Source organism: Protomyces lactucae-debilis, assembly GCF_002105105.1.
Source record: "Protomyces lactucae-debilis strain 12-1054 chromosome Unknown BCR37scaffold_23, whole genome shotgun sequence".
Taxonomy (NCBI): Eukaryota; Fungi; Ascomycota; class Taphrinomycetes; order Taphrinales; family Protomycetaceae; genus Protomyces; species Protomyces lactucae-debilis.
In genome coordinates this window covers 148,312-167,669 of record NW_024468015.1, presented here as the reverse complement: position 1 = coordinate 167,669, position 19,358 = coordinate 148,312, and the positions used below count along the sequence as shown (strand labels likewise).

The 19,358-nt window shown below is 51.9% G+C and overlaps 7 protein-coding genes and 1 non-coding gene across 8 annotated transcripts; 6 read left to right on the top strand and 2 right to left on the bottom strand.

The window, feature by feature from the left end:
• Positions 1-140: 140 nt before the first annotated feature.
• On the top strand, positions 141-5,179 carry BCR37DRAFT_166075 (uncharacterized protein). The gene is made up of 2 exons (XM_040866226.1): positions 141-1,561; positions 1,600-5,179. The coding sequence occupies exons 1-2, from the start codon at positions 383-385 to the stop codon at positions 5,125-5,127; spliced, it is 4,707 nt and encodes a 1,568-aa protein (XP_040722650.1). The 5' UTR covers positions 141-382; the 3' UTR covers positions 5,128-5,179.
• Positions 5,125-7,063, bottom strand: BCR37DRAFT_383525 (uncharacterized protein). Its single transcript, XM_040870074.1, has one exon. The coding sequence runs from the start codon at positions 6,950-6,952 to the stop codon at positions 5,231-5,233; it is 1,722 nt and encodes a 573-aa protein (XP_040722649.1). The 5' UTR covers positions 6,953-7,063; the 3' UTR covers positions 5,125-5,230.
• Positions 7,064-7,207: 144 nt separating this feature from the next.
• On the top strand, positions 7,208-8,756 carry BCR37DRAFT_403677 (dual specificity protein phosphatase; the record flags this gene model as incomplete). The annotated part of the gene is made up of 4 exons (XM_040872018.1): positions 7,208-7,238; positions 7,276-7,448; positions 7,488-8,479; positions 8,510-8,756. The coding sequence occupies 4 exons, from the start codon at positions 7,208-7,210 to the stop codon at positions 8,754-8,756; spliced, it is 1,443 nt and encodes a 480-aa protein (XP_040722648.1).
• A 118-nt stretch (positions 8,757-8,874) lies between these two features.
• BCR37DRAFT_166010 (2,3-diketo-5-methylthio-1-phosphopentane phosphatase) lies at positions 8,875-10,204 on the top strand. The gene is made up of 2 exons (XM_040866224.1): positions 8,875-9,125; positions 9,169-10,204. Exons 1-2 carry the CDS (start codon positions 8,924-8,926, stop codon positions 10,047-10,049), a joined length of 1,083 nt encoding a protein of 360 aa, XP_040722647.1. The 5' UTR covers positions 8,875-8,923; the 3' UTR covers positions 10,050-10,204.
• Positions 10,205-10,979: 775 nt separating this feature from the next.
• On the top strand, positions 10,980-11,053 carry BCR37DRAFT_t41. Its single transcript has one exon. It is a non-coding gene; the product is annotated as a tRNA-Arg (tRNA).
• Positions 11,054-12,844: 1,791 nt separating this feature from the next.
• Positions 12,845-14,312, top strand: BCR37DRAFT_371706 (kinase-like domain-containing protein; the record flags this gene model as incomplete). Its single annotated transcript, XM_040868349.1, has 1 exon — positions 12,845-14,312. One exon carries the CDS (start codon positions 12,845-12,847, stop codon positions 14,243-14,245), a length of 1,401 nt encoding a protein of 466 aa, XP_040722646.1. The 3' UTR covers positions 14,246-14,312.
• Positions 14,313-14,427: 115 nt separating this feature from the next.
• On the top strand, positions 14,428-16,236 carry BCR37DRAFT_165726 (thioredoxin-like domain-containing protein). Its single transcript, XM_040866220.1, has 4 exons — positions 14,428-14,496; positions 14,543-14,638; positions 14,678-15,682; positions 15,728-16,236. The coding sequence occupies exons 1-4, from the start codon at positions 14,464-14,466 to the stop codon at positions 16,133-16,135; spliced, it is 1,542 nt and encodes a 513-aa protein (XP_040722645.1). The 5' UTR covers positions 14,428-14,463; the 3' UTR covers positions 16,136-16,236.
• On the bottom strand, positions 16,220-18,787 carry BCR37DRAFT_165826 (sulfate permease). Its single transcript, XM_040866222.1, has one exon. The coding sequence runs from the start codon at positions 18,679-18,681 to the stop codon at positions 16,303-16,305; it is 2,379 nt and encodes a 792-aa protein (XP_040722644.1). The 5' UTR covers positions 18,682-18,787; the 3' UTR covers positions 16,220-16,302.
• Positions 18,788-19,358: the final 571 nt, after the last annotated feature.

The following is a 19,358-nucleotide window of genomic DNA, read 5'->3' as shown; positions in this document are numbered from 1 at the left end:
CCCTTTCCCAAAGCGGAAATCGGTGCTGCCCCTTCTGCTGGATTCGAGATCTGGGCGTGTCTCAGTTTCAGATTTCAACAACCAGGCACAGCGGCGGTCATCGTGTAACCTGATGTAACGAGGGCCGGGATGGGGCCTAGGGAGGCAGGAACAGCAGCGGAGAGGCACAATCCACGCGCACAAGAACAGAACACCAGAGAGGCAGGCAGTCAGGCGAAAACCACGAGCACGGGCGCAACAGTGTGTGTAACACCACGTCTCGTTGCCATTACCACCTCCCCTCGCGCTCATCTCTTCTCATTCTTACTCAAACCTCCTTTCACTCAGCTCCTCCATCTTCCTCTCGTCCTCCGACAGACCGGCCTACTCGCCGCGCACCTCTATGGCGGACCGCATCAGGCGACTCCAGAAGGACGAACGGCGTCTGCCAAAAGTTCCGCAGACCATGGATGGCCCTCGGCGCATCTCTCAAGGTACCATCGGCGTTCGAAAACTCAGTGACTCTCGGCAGTCAAGCCTGACAGACCTCAACGCTGCAGCAAATCCTTTCCTCGACCTCGTTCCCTCCGGCGCTCAAGTCAAAGTCCTCACCTCCACCAACCATGCAACGGGCCGAGTGCAGCATTTGCGCAGAAAGAGCAAGACGCCCATCCGTCACTTGCAGCATGTCGTTCCGCTTGTGCCTACCGGTGCTGCCCTCAAGCCGCGCAAGATGTCTATGGGCAAGGTCGTCTCCCATAAGCAGCATGCACGCGATCCCAAACGCACTTCACAAGACGCTGTCGCAAACCACCGGCCTTCCGTGGAGAATATTCAAGAAGAAGAGCATGTTGCTGTGGCTCCTCGAAAGTCTATCAGTATTGGTGCTACGCAAGTCAAACTTGTTCCCAATATTCAGCCCAAAAAGTCACCACGCATGTCCTCTGCTGCTTCGGAAGCTTCTGGTACGTCCTATCAGTCTGGTAGATCCAACAGGTCGCATCGTTCTTCCGTCTCTCGCCGCTCTCGTGCCTCTGAAGTGGTGACATTGACAAAGGAAGAATTGTCAGAACACCACCTCGTCCAGCCACGCAAGCTACGACAATCCTTCGAATTGCGCCAACAAGGCCTGTCTGCTCCTGTCGTTGATTCTGCACCACCTCGACCAAAACAGGCTATTGCACCACGCGCAGCACCAGCCCTTCGACCTGCCACGACACTCGCTGCATCGACGGCAGAATCGCAGCGTAGCAATCAGCTCACTGCCTCGCAACGCGCCCTGGCTCCACCGCTCCAACGTACACCATCTGGTTTGAGTTCAGCACCAATCTTGACAGCTGCTCCGGCAGCAGCAACTGCTCAGGCTGCTGCGAAGATTTCTCAAGCGAATTATCAGCCTAGTAGGACAGCACCCGCGCCACCATCCCCTGAATTACCACCAGTTGTGGCACCGCCCGAGTTGGCACCCATGACTTGGACATCGGGGATGAGGCAGCCTAGTATTTCGCTGCCGATGGATCAGCCCATGCCACCAGCTTATTCTTCTGCGCCTACGACGACGACTCCGGCTCCCGTACAGACTGTAAGAAACTGGATTTCACGAATTTTACTAACAATCAGGCTGACAAGTCTGCCTCACCTTCGCGACCGGCTCCGATCGTTGTACCTCGACACTCATTAACGACGCCGCCTCGTCTTGGTGGCATGCGCATACAACAGTCTCCGCTATTCAGTCCCAAAGGAACACGTATGGAACCACGTCTTGCGGGGTACATGCCACGTCGGCCCTCTGGACCTATCGCACCTGTCAGAATGCTGCGCCAAGATTCACGAGCATCGCTGAGTGATGGGTTTGTGCAGGAAGATGATGAACAGACAAAGACCAACATTGCCAATAGCAAGATTGAGTTGTACTTGGCATCCCTTAAAGACCGCAAGCCGAGTGTCAATCAGCTCGAAAATCTGCCGACGGCAAATGATGTGATTGCGCATCATAAACGGCAGCTCTCATTCAAGATGTCTGAACAAGACTCGCGACATGCATGGACGACAGATGATGGTGGTGAGAGTGATGGTTCTTCCATTCCACAACAACAGCCTCCTCGCAAGTCTTCTCGTCGACCTTCTGTCAGCTCTCACACAACGTTGACATCCACCACCAAATCCATGGATGCAGAAAAGAGCTACAAGCCTGAACGTGGGACCGTGCCATCAGGCATGGATGCAGATGAAGTTTTTCGTGGCGTCAAGGTTGGATGGCTCGTCGCGACCTACAACGACTACCTCGCTCACGTTGAAAAGCGCGAAGCCAAGAGAGCTGCGAAGCAAGCGAAACAAAAGACTGCTTCTGCGCCTGCCAGATCGCCTCAGCTGCCAGAACTCGACTTGTCGTCACCTGTGGCCTCGCCTATCGTTAAGCAGCATCCTGTTCCCGTTGCACAACCTTCTGCGCCGCCTGCACAGCTCAAGAGCATTCTCAAGGTCACCGAACCTCAAGCTGAAGCTGCTCCAGCCGTTGCATCTGGCCCTGCTGCCATTGCACAGGTTGTTGAAGAACGCGCAAAAGCTGTTGCTGCCGACAAAGTGGCTGCGCAGGCGAAATACCGTGCTTCGTTGGCTCGTCAGATGAGTAGCGAGATAGTCCCCTATCGCGCCATCACATCGCCAGTCTTGCGTTCACCAACACTCGCATCGCCCAAACCAGCCGTATCGGAGTCAGAGGGTGAAGTACAGCCTGTGCAGCGATTATGGTCAACCACGACACAGCAGCAGCCCGTGCAAGCTGAAATCAAGAAACTGCCCAAAAGCGTTCAATTGGCCAAATCAGAGTCTGAGCCTGCTCGGGGAGTTTCAATCTCAGGTCCACGCGATACAAACCCACCTGCCATGTCCAAAGTGGTAAGTGCGGACGCGGATCGTGTCAAGCTTTACAGCAATGAGATGACGTTTTACGATCCATTTGCAAAGCACAAGAAGCAGCCTTCTAATTTGCGGCGGTCAATGAAGTCGAACGAGTCGCCTGTTGCATCATCTGCTGCTTCCATGGCATCTCTTGAGTCGCCTGCGCTGGATGTGCCGTCTGTGGTTGTCAAAGCGCCTTCTCCTGAAATTTCGCAGCCTGTTGCGCCCACACTACCCACATCTGCCAGTGTTCCTCTGCTCACGGCTCTGCAACGACCTGCTGCACAGAAGCTTGCGCCGATTCCAACATCTGCCAGCTACCAAGACTTGTCTGTTGTTCAGCACAACAAAAGTTACGACTTGGTCAGTGGTCCAAAGAGTCCTGCTGCCATGATGAAACGAGGTTCATACCGCACCAACTCGGCACTCAGCTCAACGAGTGATGGCTCCTTGGACGAATTCATCACAGGCATGCCGCGTGGCAAGTCTTCCAAGTTTGGCGCAGTCTCGAACAAGGCGCAAAAGATCCTCGGGCTGCGCAACAAGTCGCCTCGCGAGGTCAAGTTCAAGGCAGGCGTCATGGATGAGAAGCGAAACTCAAAGCAACGCATCTCAGTGCATGATATTTCCGGTCCACTCGAGTTGCAGCAAGAGATGAAGGCGCAGAGCTCACAAGGGTCGCAGCACTCTCGATCGTCACAAGAGGTGCATCTCATTGAAGTGCCTCGTCCTGCAGAGTTGCCCGTTGCATTGACGCCTGAGCAAATCTCACTTGCTCAATTCATGCGGGAGGGTGATAAGCGTGAGGCGCAGCATAGCCCGCTCTGGCAGCGTGACAGCATCTCTGCCGCCTCTCGCCCACTCGTCTCTCCTTTCAAGGGTGATGCAGGTACGCGCAGCTCGCAAGAGTCAGAGCCTGGTACGGCTGTGATCCCGATTGGTATGGAAGCAAAACGTCGTGCTTCCTCCATCTACAGCCCAGCACAGACGCTCTTCAACATGGACCAGGTCAAGCCGACGTTTGTTCAGTTGCAAACGCCAGAGATGAATGACTCGCCCATGTCGGAAATCTTCCGGGATTATACCCTTTCGCCAGAGCCATCGCCTGCCATGCAGCAGTCGCAACCTCCTGTTCAGCGACAAGCACAGCAGCAGAAGCATCGGTTTAAGCCTGTGCATCAGCTTGAGACTATTGCGCAGAGTCCACAGACGAATAAGTCCTCACCGGATACCAATAGTCCTGCGAGTGGTGGCTCTCGTTCGCAGACACGCTCAAACTTGGCAAAATCGAGTACACCGCCTTCATCAGCACCGCCTGCTGGTCTTGGTATCTCTGGTTCGTCCAACATCTCACCTATGCAAGTCAGGCCCAATCTTGCACAGCGCAATACACACTCGAAGGAAAGTCGAAATGGCTCACCAGACATTCTCCCGACGAACTTGGCGGAGTCGCTTGCAAGGCGCAAGCAACAGCAGTTTGAACCACTGGATCGTGCACAAACAACGAGCCCATTCAGTAACCCGGCTGCCAGACTTGCCTCACCCAATTCGTCGCGCGAGCCGACACCGGATCCCTTTCGCAACTTGAAGCTTCCTGCCAAGTCGAGTCCCCAGACTGTCATGTTTGGTTTTGAGGATCAATCGCCACCGCAAGATGGCATGCCACGGAAGAATGTGCCGGAACCACTGAAATTGGGAACGCCATCCTTCATCTCTCAGGATAGCACGAGTCCTGGCTCGGCCGTTCAATTTCGATCGCCATTTGAGGAGCGTCGACCACAGTCTGCGACTATGCCTACGCATGGTGTGGCCATGCCATCACCCATTCGCTCACGACCTTCCTTCACTAGCAAGCACTCTTCCAACTCGCCAGACTATGTTGCTACTGAGCCACAATACCATCAGCCTTCGCAACAAGGTAGTCAGCAACCACGTATCATGACAATGACCCAATCGGACGCAGCGAGACATTTGAATGCTGAAGAACGCTCGCGACGCAACATCTCGTCTTCATCGTCAGAGAGCGCTGCGCCTGCGCGTGTGGACTACCAGCTTCCGCAACAACCGACCAACAAGCATGGACAGAATGGGAGTTTTGATTTCATGAGTGCCTTGGATCGTTCTGGTAGTGAAGCGTCGCAAGAGACTGCTAGGCCTGCTGCGCAGAAAGTGGTGGGTGAGGTGACGGAGAGTCTCAATTATTATGCTGGTACGGCGACGGCTGCTTTTTCGAAGTGGTTTGGATAGAAGATGTACATACAATTATAATTATGCAATGATACCATGTCTTTGCACTAGCTTTGTTCTCGTTTCGAGATCCATATTCATTCATTACATTCGCTACAAATCATCACGTCGTCTCATACGCACTATCATCCGCTGTAAACAACCCAGCAATGCGCGACACACATAATTTGCCCAGAGCCTTTGCAGCATCCACCTCGACCTCATTCGTTCCCTCAGTTGCCCAACGATGCGCCCAGATCCTAACGACCATGTAAATCTTGTGTCGACGGTCCGCACACGACCAAGTTGAGACTTGTTCAGCGACGCGGAAGTACGCGAGCAGCTCAAGGGAGTCTGTCGAAACAGTCTGACGCTGAAGAAGCAGGTTGGACTTGTTGAATTTGAGGATGGTTGCGCATCGAAAGAGGTTGAGTTGTGAGGCTGCCATTTCTTGTGTTGCAGTACGTATAGCATCGGCTGCTTCTCCAAAATGGTCTGTGTCAAGGATTGCTCGTAGCAATAAGATGCGTAACCGTAAGGTGGAGTCTGAAGGCTGTGGTAACGCAAGCAGTGCAGAGATTTCCTTTGGCAGTTTATTGGTTCGCTCCAGCAAACACTTCTTGCAAACCTTATCAAGTGTTAAAGCGGCATACATGGTGATGAGCGCTTCCGCAGGGGTAGAGCACTCTGCTTGTGACACTGCACGCGAGCCGACACTTGGTAAGCCGTGGGCTAGTCGTGCTATTTCACCTTGCATTGCATCACTGAGCAACTTGTCGTAAGAGAGAATTGGCGAAGCCGGGTACAAGTGACCAACCAAGCGACGCACAGTTGTCGGTGAGAGAATCCCCCGCGTCAACAACACGAGTTGCATAATGCGCACCTCGACAGATTGCTTGCCAAGCATAGCGAAAAGCAGAATGCGTAGTCTTGACACTTGAACATCAGCACCGAGAACTTGCGCCTCACAGAGCGCTTTGACGTGTACCGATGTAGAGTTCAAGAGTGCTTGCACCCAGGCAACGAGTACTGCCATGAGCGCAAGGCCGTTACCAAGTCCAAGCGCTTCTTCCGCATTTGTAAAAGTAGCTCGCAGAGACGTGTGTTGCACAACTGGTTTTCTGCGCTGTGGCAAGACGGCACTGAGGATATACCAGAGGGCTCCAGCCAGTAGCATGACTTGGGCCACTTTCATGGTTGGTCCGAATATAGGAATGGCGCCGAGTGCATGGGTCGTGCGGCTCGATCCATCATGTTCTTGCAACCCCGACAGAGCAGCAACCCCGGCTAGTGCGCCCAATGCCAATTTGCCGACCCTGTCACCTGTCGATGGCCTGCGCGTGACGACTTTAGTCAATTGTATGTTTTGCTCTGCTAGTTGTTTGTTGGTTGCTTCGAGCTGTTTGATGTAGGCGGTTGCACAAGCAATGATTCGACCTTTCGGCTGCTTGATGGTTGGGTCCTGTACCGCTTCTTGATGAAGATGCGGTACTGCATCGCGTAGATCGAGGATCTTGTCGTTGAGGTTACTGCGGTATCGCTTCTCAATGACATTATGTGATGTCTTTCCTTGCTTACCGCGTGGTTGTTCGATTGGACCCTCTTGTTCTGGGGCATCCAAGTCAGACACAGATAACTTGCGCTTGCCAAGAGAAAGGAGTTCCGGCTGGATGACTGCGTTTGGCTGTGCGATATCCTGCCAATTGAGCCATTCAGCGGGAAACAACTCGTGTGAGTCGAGAGAGTGAGGACTGCCGTTGGAAGAGGCCGTTAGACTGGGTGTGGCGTGGTCTTGCATAGACTCGATAAAGGAGGCATAGTAGTCTGGGTCCAAGTCCGCGGCCATGACCAAGCAGGCTTTGCTCTTAAAGCAATAGGAGAAGCAGCAGAGATAGGAGCAGTAGTAGCAGTAGCAGTAATTATAGCAGAGGCAAGGCAAATAGCAGGGTGGTCTGATGGTAAGCTGTTCCTGTTGGTGTGCAGGTCAGGCCACAATTCCCCCATTTCTCCCACGCTCCCTTCAATCCCTGGCTGACTTGACCAAAACAAAGCGAGCGAGCACAACAACAGACAATCAAACCCATCCCTGTACTTATACCCAATGTCGCCGCCCATGATTGAGTTCCTGCAGGGTATGGCAATTCAAAAATCCTGCGCTGCTAACATCAGACCGTCTCTATCTCAGCGCCTTTGATGCGCCGCCGTCCAAGGAGAAACACCCGCACTTGCGCTTCTTTACGGTAGACGACCTCCTTGTTTACCATGCCTTCCACATGGACTTTGGACCGCTGCATATCGGTCATCTCTATCGCTTCGCCATCATTCTGCATGAAATTCTATCTGTTTGTCATCTGTAATGACATGCACACGACTAACAACAGGACCCCGACATGTCTGCAAAACCCATCGTCTTTTACTCCCGCACAGATGCACGGTCACGAGCGAATGCAGCCTGTCTTCTAGCTTGCTACATGGTCCTTGTACAAAACTGGCCCCCTCATCTAGCCATTGCGCCGCTAGCACAATCCGAACCACCATTTATGGCCTTTCGCGACGCAGGCTATAGTCAAGCGGATTTCTGCCTCTCCATTCAAGATTTCGTGTATGGTCTTTGGCGGGCAAAAGAAGCGGAGATTATTGACATCAAGACATTTGATTTGGAGGAGTATGAGTATTACGAGCTTGTGGATAAAGGTGACTTCAATTGGGTCTGTCCGCGCTTCATTGCATTTGCTAGTCCTGTGCAGAGTGGGTATACCACAAAAGCCAACCCATTCAAAAAAGCACAAGCTGTGTCGGCGACGTTTCAACATGTACTGGATTACTTCTCCTCACACAGCGTAGGGATGGTGTTTCGGCTCAACTCGCACTTGTATGACAAGAGTCACTTTGAGAAGCAAGAAATTGAGCATATCGACATGTTCTTTGAAGATGGTACATGCCCTGAACTTGATGTTGTCAAGACATTCATTGGGCTGACGGAGGAGATGGCGGAACAAGACAAAGTGGTTGCTGTACACTGTAAAGCGGGACTCGGCCGCACGGGCTGCTTGATTGGCGCGTATCTCATTTACAAGCACCGGTTCACTGCCAATGAGGTGATTGCGTATATGCGCATCATGAGACCCGGTATGGTTGTTGGTCCTCAACAGCACTGGCTTCACATCAATCAGCATCATTTCACAGAATGGTCCTATACGGGTGCCATCAAGAAGCGACAACCGCAGTCTGCTGTGTTTTGCACACCACCGAGACCTGTACTTGGTTCACTCGATGACAATACCACTGAAGCACGTGTCTTTGAAAAGGGCGAGCGTGCAGAGATGTTGCCTGCACCGACGCCTGGACAACCGAGAAAGGCACCGATGGGCCGGTCTGTTTCAAAACCACCACGCATTGCTAGTTTGCAGGTTGTCAACAATGAGAATACGGTGGATGAGCTAGCTGAGCCAACAGACAAAATTTCACCGAGACAAGCTTCAGGGCGGTATGGTGAGCTTGGGAAAGCCGTTGCTGGTCGTATTGCATCGAGGGAGTCACCACGACGGAAGGTATCACGGGATGTAGCAGTGACGCCGCGTAGCGTTTCGACAAGTTCGACTGTGGGCGGCGGTGTGCGCAAGTCGAGTGGCAAGCAGAAGCGCCTGTAGCCTGTGCTGTCTGTACGTCAACTTGTACTGTACCCAGCTTGTACGTTGTAACCTGTAGCAGTGTAGCCCTTCGCATGTTTCTGTGCCTTCCCATCTCGGTTCTGCTTCCCGCTTGAGTGACGTAGACCCAGCCAATCAGAGACGGCGGCTGCGGGTGTGCCGACGAAATGCAGAAAAGAAGACGTCAACTGCAGCAAGACTCCCATCTACTCTCTCTAGTTCTTCTCTCTACACTCCAATGGACAAGTCAAAGCTCAAAAAGGTATTTGCTACTAGATTGCATCTCCACGGCTCACAGTCAGATCCCCACAAGGCAGGCAACACTCGACGACTCGGTCAATACAAAGCGTGAAATCCTCATTTTTTCAGGTATGTCCTTTCTCATGGTGTCAATGACGGTCGCTCACCACAGACTTTGATGGTACCATTGCGCTGCAAGATACAGGCCACCTCCTCTTTGACAAGCACGGATGCGGCCCAGAGCGACGTGCAGAACTAGACAATCAAATCCACACTGGCGAGCGATCCTTCCGTGATGTCTCTGAAGAGATGTGGGGATCTCTCAATGTTGGCTTCGATGATGGCTTTGAAGTCATGAAGGAGAAACTCGTCTTTGATCCAGATTTCTCGGACTTCCATGCGTTTTGCGTCAAGAACAGTATTCCCTTCAACGTCATTTCTGCTGGATTGAAACCATTGCTACGTGCAGTGCTTGAGCATCATCTGGGACCACAAGCAGCGAGTAACATTGACATCATCTCGAATGACTTGCAACTCTCAGAAGATGGCAAGTCGTGGAATGTGGTGTGGCGAGACGATACACCACTCGGACACGACAAGGCAGCTTCCGTGCAAGCCTTCAAGACAGACTCCGCCACCCTAGGAGAAGATGAACTTCCACCCCTCATTGTCTTTATCGGTGATGGCGTCTCTGACTTGCCTGCAGCGCGCGAAGCCGATATCCTCTTTGCACGACGCGGCTTGCGACTCGAAGAGTACTGCCAGGAGAACAAAATCACCTACATCCCCTTTGACTCCTTCAAATCCATCAAGAAGGAGATTCAACGGCTTGCATCGGAGGATAAACAACAAGCAGAGGAAACCGGTGTTCCCAAGTTCTTCAACCCGCGTGCCAACTTTTGGCGTCGTGCGTCGTCCAAGGGCGGTAATGATGGTGTGGTCACTTTGGCGAGTATGAAGGAAGCCATGAAGTCAACAAGTTCGCTACACAGCGGCAAGACGCCTGCTGCTGAGGTGACGGCTGACCCGATGGAGGCAATTGCAGTCAACTAGGTGCATGGTCAGGTATGGTGTGTTGATTTGTGGGTTTTTTGTCCTTCTCCCGCATTAGACCCTTTGCGGCTGCTCTGTTTAGTCGGTTGAGCATCCTTTCATTGTTTCTTTGTTCTACCCCTGTCGCTTTGCAAATCACATCTCTACTGCTCTTTCGATTGACGTGCTAGTGAGCTCGGAAGTCATCATGAGGAGTGACTTGGATGAGATACCAACTACGTTTTGTAGATTGTATAGAGTAGCCAATGCCATGGCACCTGCAAGATTGCCTTGGTCTCGTATATTTGAGTGCCAAGGGATTAGCCGAACATGGGGAAGGTCGGTTTTGCGGTCAAAATCTGCGACGAGTCAGCCAGACTGATCCTCGCAGTGACACAGAAACAACTCAGAGATTCAACCTTGAGATCATCTGTCGTGTCATATACTACATGTAGAGCCAGCTCTTCTTGGCTCCCTAGTCATCGAGGGCTCAAAGATTTGATTGCAGCGGCAATCGCGTAGCCCTCAAGTTGAGTGCCTAGCGACCATCAGGATGACATAGCAGATAGAAACTTCACATTAGCTTAGCCATCAGGATATCAGCTCGCGTCTGCATCTTGAGAACTATATGTCAGCGAAATAAGCTTTGCTGTAGAGATACTACACCCGACAATAATTTGTAGGGATGGAACACAAAGTGAGGCAGTTTTCGATCACAGATGGTGGGATGCTGTAGATCTACCGTTTGGAGTATCTTGAATTTGACGACCTTGTGAAAGACTAGTAGAGAATGAGTCTAAATGACAAGTAGGGAGAGAGGATGTGGCATCTGAAAAATTATTTTCGGTGTTTTGCCTTCATGTACAATCAAGCAATTTTCGAATGTCAAGCTATATCTCTTGCCTGGCGCAGCGGCCATCCGCAAAGGTCGGTCTAGAGTTCGAAACACAAGCCCTGATGGCCCAATTGGTTAAGGCGTCCGGCTTCGAACCGGAAGATTGTGGGTTCAAGTCCCGCTTGGGGTTTCTCTTTTGCACTTTTTGGTTTACACTGGATGATGCAGTCTCGCTTTGCAAGTGACCTGGTTCGATCTGTCAGCTATCTGTGTGTGTTCCATTATCTGGAGCGGGATTTTGGGTGTCCTAAAGAAAGTGTGTCGAGATGCATCTCCTTATTATACAGCTACCATACATTTGTCTAACAGAGTTGTACCGTCTCTTCAAATGGTATGCGAGAGTTGGTTGAAGCCCGAGCATGGCCTTCGACATCTTCAGAAAAGGAAGTTGGCGGCGACGACAAGCCGGAGTCAGGCGGTGGGAGGCCCCAGCTTACGGAGCAGAGTAAGGACCAGTTGTTCAGCAACGACGACCAGAAGGCTCAGACGCACAATTTGTCTGCTTCTGCTGCGATTGCAAGGACCAAACAGCAAGAGCAAATGCAGTATGTAAATACGACAATGCTGTAAGGCTCGTCGCAAAGTGTACTATGCTCTGCGCCGGCAATACCACGTCGACTAAGACATGGCATCGACTCAAATGCGACAGCCCACCTGATTGCTAACAAGACAGCCATATCAAACTCGCTTCGAGCCCGATTGCCAACTCTGCTGTGGTGCTTCAGCTTGTACCATGGCACTTATAAGGCCGACTAGGGCCATGCTGGAAAATATGAGCAGTCATCATGCTCGCAGTCTTTCTTGTATAGATGTAGCAGAATGCACTGAGAGTTAGGCCAGGGTATTACTGTAGACATTCATGTAATCCTTGTCATAATTGTCGTTGCACAGCTACTGCGTCAAGTTTTCCCTGAGCCGAGCGGAAACAGCACTCAACGACACCACGCGCCGCTCACCACAACAAAGAGCTACAGGAGACCAGGCTCGTATGCAGGTGTAAGCTCATCCTTGCCAAAAGAGAGCCACTATCATGGATTACGCAACGCCGACTGCGGCCTCGCAAAACCGTCAACGGCAACGACATGTTAGCTCTAGTTCACCGAGTCCTCGTGCGGGATCGAGTCCCAGTCTCATTACACGGCGACATGATGCGCCTGGTGCCTTTGAATCATCGCGGCATGCACTCCGCACGCATAAAGCCGCGTCTGGACAATATGCTTTACCCAATACGTCTACCAGAATGCCCAAATCTACCTCGAATGGATCACTCGCGTCGCTCCCTTCACCACGACGCGGTCTTGCTGCACGTACCGTCTCGCCGACTGAAGTTCAACAGAACCGTAAACGCATCAGTGTCATCAAGACACAGATTCCAAGTCCCATCAAGCAACGCATACGACCATCGCCCGTCCCACCCATCCCACCGATACCCGCACAACCAAGTCTCCTTCGACGCCCATCACCGGTCAAGCCGCGCGCAGTCTCGGGACCCGTAGCGCGACATCGAAGTGTGACTTTGACACATAAACGAACCGGCTCGATTGCCGAAAAGTCAACCTCTTTTACATCACCTGCAAAGATCAAGCCGCCGGCAACAGCGACATCGACGCGTAAAGTGAGTCAGTTGCAGCCCATCTCATTGCCGCCATTGAATCTACAGGCGTTATCGACGCCGACTGTGAATCGAGTGAATGATATGAGTTTGCGTTTGCAATCATTGCAGATGCAACCGACACTAGTGGAGAAGCCCAAGCGCGAGTCATTTTTAGGCAGGCTATCACGGTCATCGTCACGGAGTAGAGCGAAAGCCAAGCGTGACAAGCAAGAGGAAGAGTTGCCCACGCCACCACGAACAAGCTCATCCACGAGGCGAAGACTGTCCCTGTCATTTCTCAAAGGTCGACTGTCACCATTTGGCAATATGCCTGCAACAGAACTAGCGCCACCACCGCCAAAGATTCCATTGCACTTGCAGCAAGACCCAGCGGATGACGAGATGCGCAAGACGGTTGTACGGCGCAGAGGTGCGAATTATCTACAAAAAGAGGAACAGGCTTTGCTTGAACTGCAACAACGCGCGAGTGCACGATCGCCTGTATCACTTGATCGGATCGCTGAGTTGGATGACGCGCCGCTCAATGTCTATGAACGTGGCGAAGCGGTGGATTATGATGGCAAGATTTACTGTTGTGGTGCCAAAGGCCTTGTTAAGCAAGGTGGCCGCTTGAGTGCTCCCAATGAAGTCAATTTTGGTTACGACGACGATCGTGGCGATTATTTGATTCATCATGGGGACCATTTCGCATATCGCTACGAAATTGTGGATATCCTGGGCAAAGGCTCGTTTGGACAGGTGATGCGCTGTATTGATTACAAGACTGGTAGTCTGGTAGCCATCAAGACGATTCGCAACAAGAAGCGCTTCCATGCACAGGCGCTTGTTGAGGTGAATATATTACAGCGGCTTCGCGAATGGGATCCAGAAGACAAGCATTGCATGATTCGGTACACGGACCACTTTTACTTTCGGCATCACTTGTGCATTGCCACCAACCTGCTCGGCATGAACTTGTATGAGTACATCAAGGCGAATGAGTTTCGTGGTTGTTCGATCGGTGTCATTCGCAGCTTTACCCGGCAGATCTTGTCCTGTCTTGAGCTCCTTGGTCGGCATCGCGTCATTCACTGCGACCTGAAACCGGAAAATATTCTGCTTGTCAATATCTGGGAGAGCAAGATCAAGATTATTGACTTTGGCTCGAGCTGCTTTGAGGACCAAAAGGTGTATACCTACATTCAGTCCCGCTTCTACAGATCACCAGAAGTCATTCTAGGCATGTCGTATGGCCTACCAATTGACATTTGGAGCATGGCGTGCATTCTAGCAGAGTTGTACACGGGCTATCCGATCTTCCCCGGTGAAGATGAGCAAGAACAACTCTCCTGTATTATGGAACTGTTTGGCCCGCCAGAAAAGCACCTTATTGAAAACTCCACCAGGAAGAAGCTCTTCTTTGATGGGTTTGGCAAACCTAGACAGGTTGTGTCGTCGCGCGGGCGCAAACGGAGACCGTCGAGCAAGACTCTATCGCAAGCACTCAAATGTCAAGATGAAGCATTTATTGATTTTTTGACGCGTTGTTTGCGTTGGAATCCAGAGAGTAGGCTGACACCGACCACGGCACTTGCACATCCCTTTGTGACGGGCGAGGCAATGCCGGTGTCCTTGCTCCCGCCGCCAACCTTGGCTTCGCGGCTTGGGTCACCTCGCAAGTTTGAGCACAGACGCCTTGCTTCTGGGCTGCCGGTGAAATCCCACTAGAAAGTCTAGAATGCTCTCCTGATGCTCGCATCAGTCTCAGGCAGAAAATATACGACTCTTTGTCTCACTTCCCTGGTTTTCTTCATGTAGATGGCTCAGGGGCTCTCTTCCCTTCCGTTTGTCAGCGTAAGACAGCTCGACACGTGCTCCTTCCCGCGCTCTCTCTTAAACTCGCCGCGCTGTCCACTCACGACCAGAACCCAATCGACCGTATTGCCATGAAGTGGACACCTCTGCTGCTTGCTGCTACGGTAAAGGCCCCTTCGTTCCATTGACTAGACTGTGACTGACGACCAGGCTGCCGCTAGCGATGTGCTCAAATTAACCGCAAAGGACTTTGACGACACCCTCGCCGACAAAACACTTGTTCTTGCCGAGTTTTATGCACCCTGGGTACGGCTTATCCCTTCTTCAATCACTCTCTAATATTAGTGCGGGCACTGCAAGAAGCTTGCTCCCGAGTACGAGACGGTTGCTACCACCCTCAAGGAAAAGGAAGACATTGCCATTGCCAAGGTGGACTGCACGGAGGAAGCTGACTTGTGTTCAAAGTACGACGTCAAGGGCTATCCTACCCTCATCCTCTTCCGTTCCGAAGGCTCTCAGACTCCCTACAATGGTCAGCGAACGGCAGATGCCATCATTTCCTACATGAGCAAGCAACTCTTGCCTGCCGTCTCCACCCTCACCTCTGAGACCTTTGATGACTTCTCCAAGAGCGACAAGGTCGTGGCTATCGCCTTCTTTGACAAGAGTGACACTGCCTCCAACGAGACCTTCACCAAAGTTGCCGGAATCCACCGTGAGGATTTCCTCTTTGGTGCCTCCAACGATGCCGAGCTCGCTGAGAAGCACGGTGTCAAGATGCCTGGTGTTGCTGTGTTCAAGACTTTCGATGATGGCAAGGATCTCTACACTGGTGCCTTTGACGCCGACTCGATTGCTGGATTCGTCAAGTCTGCTGCAATTCCCTTGTTGGGCGAAATTGGCCCCGAGACGTACCAAGGTTACATGTCATCTGGTATCCCACTGCTCTACCTCTTTGTTGAGGAAGATGAGCACAAGACAACCATTGGTGAATGGCTTTCCAAGATTGCAAAGGAAGTGAAGGGTAAGCTCAACATTGCCACCATTGATGCCAAGCAGTTTGGTGGTCATGCCGCAAACCTCAACCTGAAGGAGTCCTGGCCTGCTATTGCTATTCAAAACACCGAAACCCAGGAGAAGTTCCCCTTCCCACAGGACGATGAGATTAAGGCTGAGAGTGTCGGTCAGTATATCAAGGACTTTTTGGCCGGTAAACTCTCGCCTAGCATCAAGTCTGAGGAGATTCCTGCTGAGCAACCCGATCACGTCTACACATTGGTGCAAAAGTCATTCAACGACATTGTTCACGACGAGAAGCGTGATGTCCTTGTTGAGTACTATGCTCCTTGGGTAAGTTCCTTCCTTCTACACTGTTGATAACAGTACTAATAATAGTGCGGACACTGCAAGAACCTCGCTCCGATCTACGAGAAGCTGGCTGCCGAGTACAAGGGATCTGCTGACAAGGTCCTGCTTGCCAAGATTGACGCCACTAGCAACGACACACCCGGCGAGGACATCAAGGGTTTCCCAACCCTTCGTCTGTACCCTGCCGGCAAGGACAAGAAGGCTATTGAGTATGAAGGTGACCGATCCATTGAATCCCTCCGGGAATTCATCAAGAACAAAGGTACCCATCAGGTAGAAGGTGTCATTGGTGACGATGACGAGGCTGAAGATCCATCCGAGACTCCTGGTGTTGCTGCTGCGGCTGCATCGATGGCTGCCAAGGTTGTTGAAAAAGTTGCTGAAGCTGTCGGTGATGGCGATGATCTCGGCGAAGACCTCAAGGATGAGTTGTAAGGCTCTTTCATTTTTGGTGCATCATTTTTTTCATCGATGATGCTGGCAAGGATGTGTAATCTCTTCTATAGTGACAGGTTCGCGTCAGTGCTAGCAACGAATCGTGCTCGAGTTAGATTTGCTAGACATGTGTGAAGATATGTTTGAAATGGCTATGCATATGTGAATTACTCCTTTGCAACAAAGTAAGCTTGATCCTGCGATGTGCGTTTCGATGAACTCGAACCACTCGCTTCAGCATCCCTTTCATCACTCGCTTCACTGCTCGTGCGTTTATCCAACGGATGCGTCACAACACTGGTTTCTTCAACCGCCCGAATGGCTTCATCGATATCAGCGGCAAAGTACGGCCGATCAATGGATAACAAGGGCAAGTAACTCACCCTCGGCCGTGCTGATGACCGTTGCGTCGTGACCTGCTCAATACCAGATTCTGTATCGTGCGGTTTACCCTGCGTCCATTGATCCGATGCATTCTCCATATGCGCAACCGAGAAGACTGACAAGTCACGGTCCTCACCAACGCCAAAATTGCCCTTCACCAACGCTCGCTTGATCCAAGGATTTGAGATGCCCACAAATCGCCACTGTACAGGACGACTGGCATGTCTGTCCAATACATTGCGTGTATCAATGAGTGTCTGCAAACCAGTCAAATCCAAATGCGGTACACCGGAAAAGTCGAGAATCACAGCGCGTAGGAGAGGACGGGTATCTTTGTCCATGAGGCTGCGATCAGGGTGACGTGGTCCAGGGTCATTCCAGGGACGATCACCGAGTGAGCCGTATGGGTTGAGTTGTCCAGGTCGTGTGCCTTCCTTGATTTGAGCAACCATGTGGTCTGTAAAGTGGTTGGCGTTGGGGTACAAGAAACCCTCATTGAAGCGATAAATGAAGATACCATCCGGTGGCGAGACTGGCTTGACGAGTGGATTGAGACCATCCGAGTGATCGAGCGGCACGTAAATGTTGCGAGGGTATCCCACTTTCGAGTCGTGTACTTTGATGGTACCAATCTTGACGGCGCCCACAAACGAACCGCGAGACTTGGCAATGCGGAAGAGCAAGACGGCAGCAGAGACGGCGACTGTCACGTAAATACCATTTTCAATGGATGAAAAGATGGTCACGAGAACACCTGCCCAAAAGATGACAAATTCAATGGGCGAGACTTGCCAAAAGTTGAGAATGGCCTTGGGTGTGGAGACAAGATCAGCGACAGCGTGAATGATGACTGCCGCAAGCGATGCGTTGGAGATGTAGTAAAAGACAGGGGTGAGGGCGTAAATGGCAACAACGACGAGAATGGCTGTGATGACACCAGCAAGCGGTGTTCGCACACCTGCTTTACTCTTGATGGCTGTACGTGAGAAGGAGCCAGTTGCGGGATATGCGCCAAAGAAGGGACCGAAGCAGTTGGTGATACCAATGGCAATGAGCTCCTGGTCTGGGTTGATGACATAGTTGTTGATGCGACCGAATGACTTACTGATGGCAATGTGCTCAATCAAAAGCACAATGACGGCAGATGGCAACTTGCTTGCAAAGGAACTGACAATATCGCCCGTCACCTGTGGCACGCCAATGTTTTGAAAACCACGAGGGACAGTCTTGAGGATGGAGATCTTCGGGTTCTTCCTGTGATTGCGGTTGACGAGCCATGAAATCATGGTGAACAAGAGCAAGACAAAAGCCGTTCGCAGAGTATTGAGGAAGAAGTAGAGCTTTGCGCGGTTTGGGTACTTTTTCGCAGCGTAGCCGAAACCCCACTTGATGGCATAGAGGAGAGCAAGTGCAGAGAAACCAAAGGCAGCATTGAGCGTACTATCTGGCAAGTGCTTGAGCGTGTCGATGATGACCCTGTAGGCAGGGCCTCGGGTGCTGAACTTGTTGGCGGTGTTGTTGCCGAGTAGCGCAGGCACCTGACCGGCAATGATACTGATGGCCGAGCCTGTCATGAAGGCAGCGATCGATGGAATAGGGATGAAGTCGACAATGAAACCGAGACGCAACAGGCCCATGGCTGTAACAATCACACCACAAATGACGGCGAGGGCAGACGCAATGACATGGCCTGGGACATCTGGATGCGTCTTTTTGGCTTCAGCAAGGATGTCGCCGACAAGTGCAGACATGACTGCGACGGGTCCAATGGTAATGTCCTTGGATGTCGCAAACATAAAGTAAAGCGACACACCGACAAAGGACGAGTAAAGACCAAATTCTGGCGCAAGTGTCGCAATTTTCGCATACGCCATACCTTGAGGAATAACGACTGCACCGACGGTCAGACCTGCAACCAAGTCGCCAGCGAACCAGCGTGCATTGTAGCGGTAAATCCAAGTGGCGATGGGAAAGAGCGAGATCAGGTAACTTTTCGCCTGCTTTGCCGGGTGTGGTAGAACACTCCTGAAGAAGTCTGGGACGGTAGGCTCAGGCTCGAGGTAGGAGGGCGGCAGGCTCTCTGGGTAGGATGAGGCTACCTGCTGCCGCCGTGCTTCGCCTTCCTTGTCTTGGAAGAGGCTTCTGGCCTTTTCTGCAATCATCGTCGGGGCGCGTGAATGAGGATGAGGAGGCCGTGAGGGAGCGGGCGTGCTTGAATATATAGGATGCACTACGCTGTCTGTCTTGGTGTGTCTTTTTTGTGTCTGTAAACTGTCGCCTGTCGCCTTTTACGTCTCGTCGCATCGCCGTCATCTGCAGACAAATTGCACCATCACCAGCCAATCAGCATGCGGGATGTGCAGAGCCAGATTGATAATCATCGGCGATGCAGAGCAGGCTTGTCGATGAATTTCGCTGGTCTTGCGACGGAGCAGGGCCAGTGTGTATTCGATCAAGGCCTACTGTGCTATGAACCTACATCTGGCTATATATTGTCTCTGCAGCTGCATCAGAGTAGGCATCGTTGCTATGGTGTCATCAGCAGATTTAGTCCCCCGAGATCCGGCCGCGAGATCTGAGGCGGAAGCAGCTGCAACGACAACCGAGCAAGCTAGCCATGCGCATGTCCACGCATATATGTGCTTGCGGAGAGATCGGGCTCATGAGGTGCCAGTCTAGAGTAGTCTGGCCTTGGCAATGTGACACAGCTTGACCGTGCAAGCTCTCTGGTGAAATTGCACCATCAATGCCTCGAGCCGAGCCTCTGAAGACCGGCAGCTGTCAAGGCAAAGCTGCACCTCGGTGCGTACACCATGCGCACTGACAGCGGAACAAATGA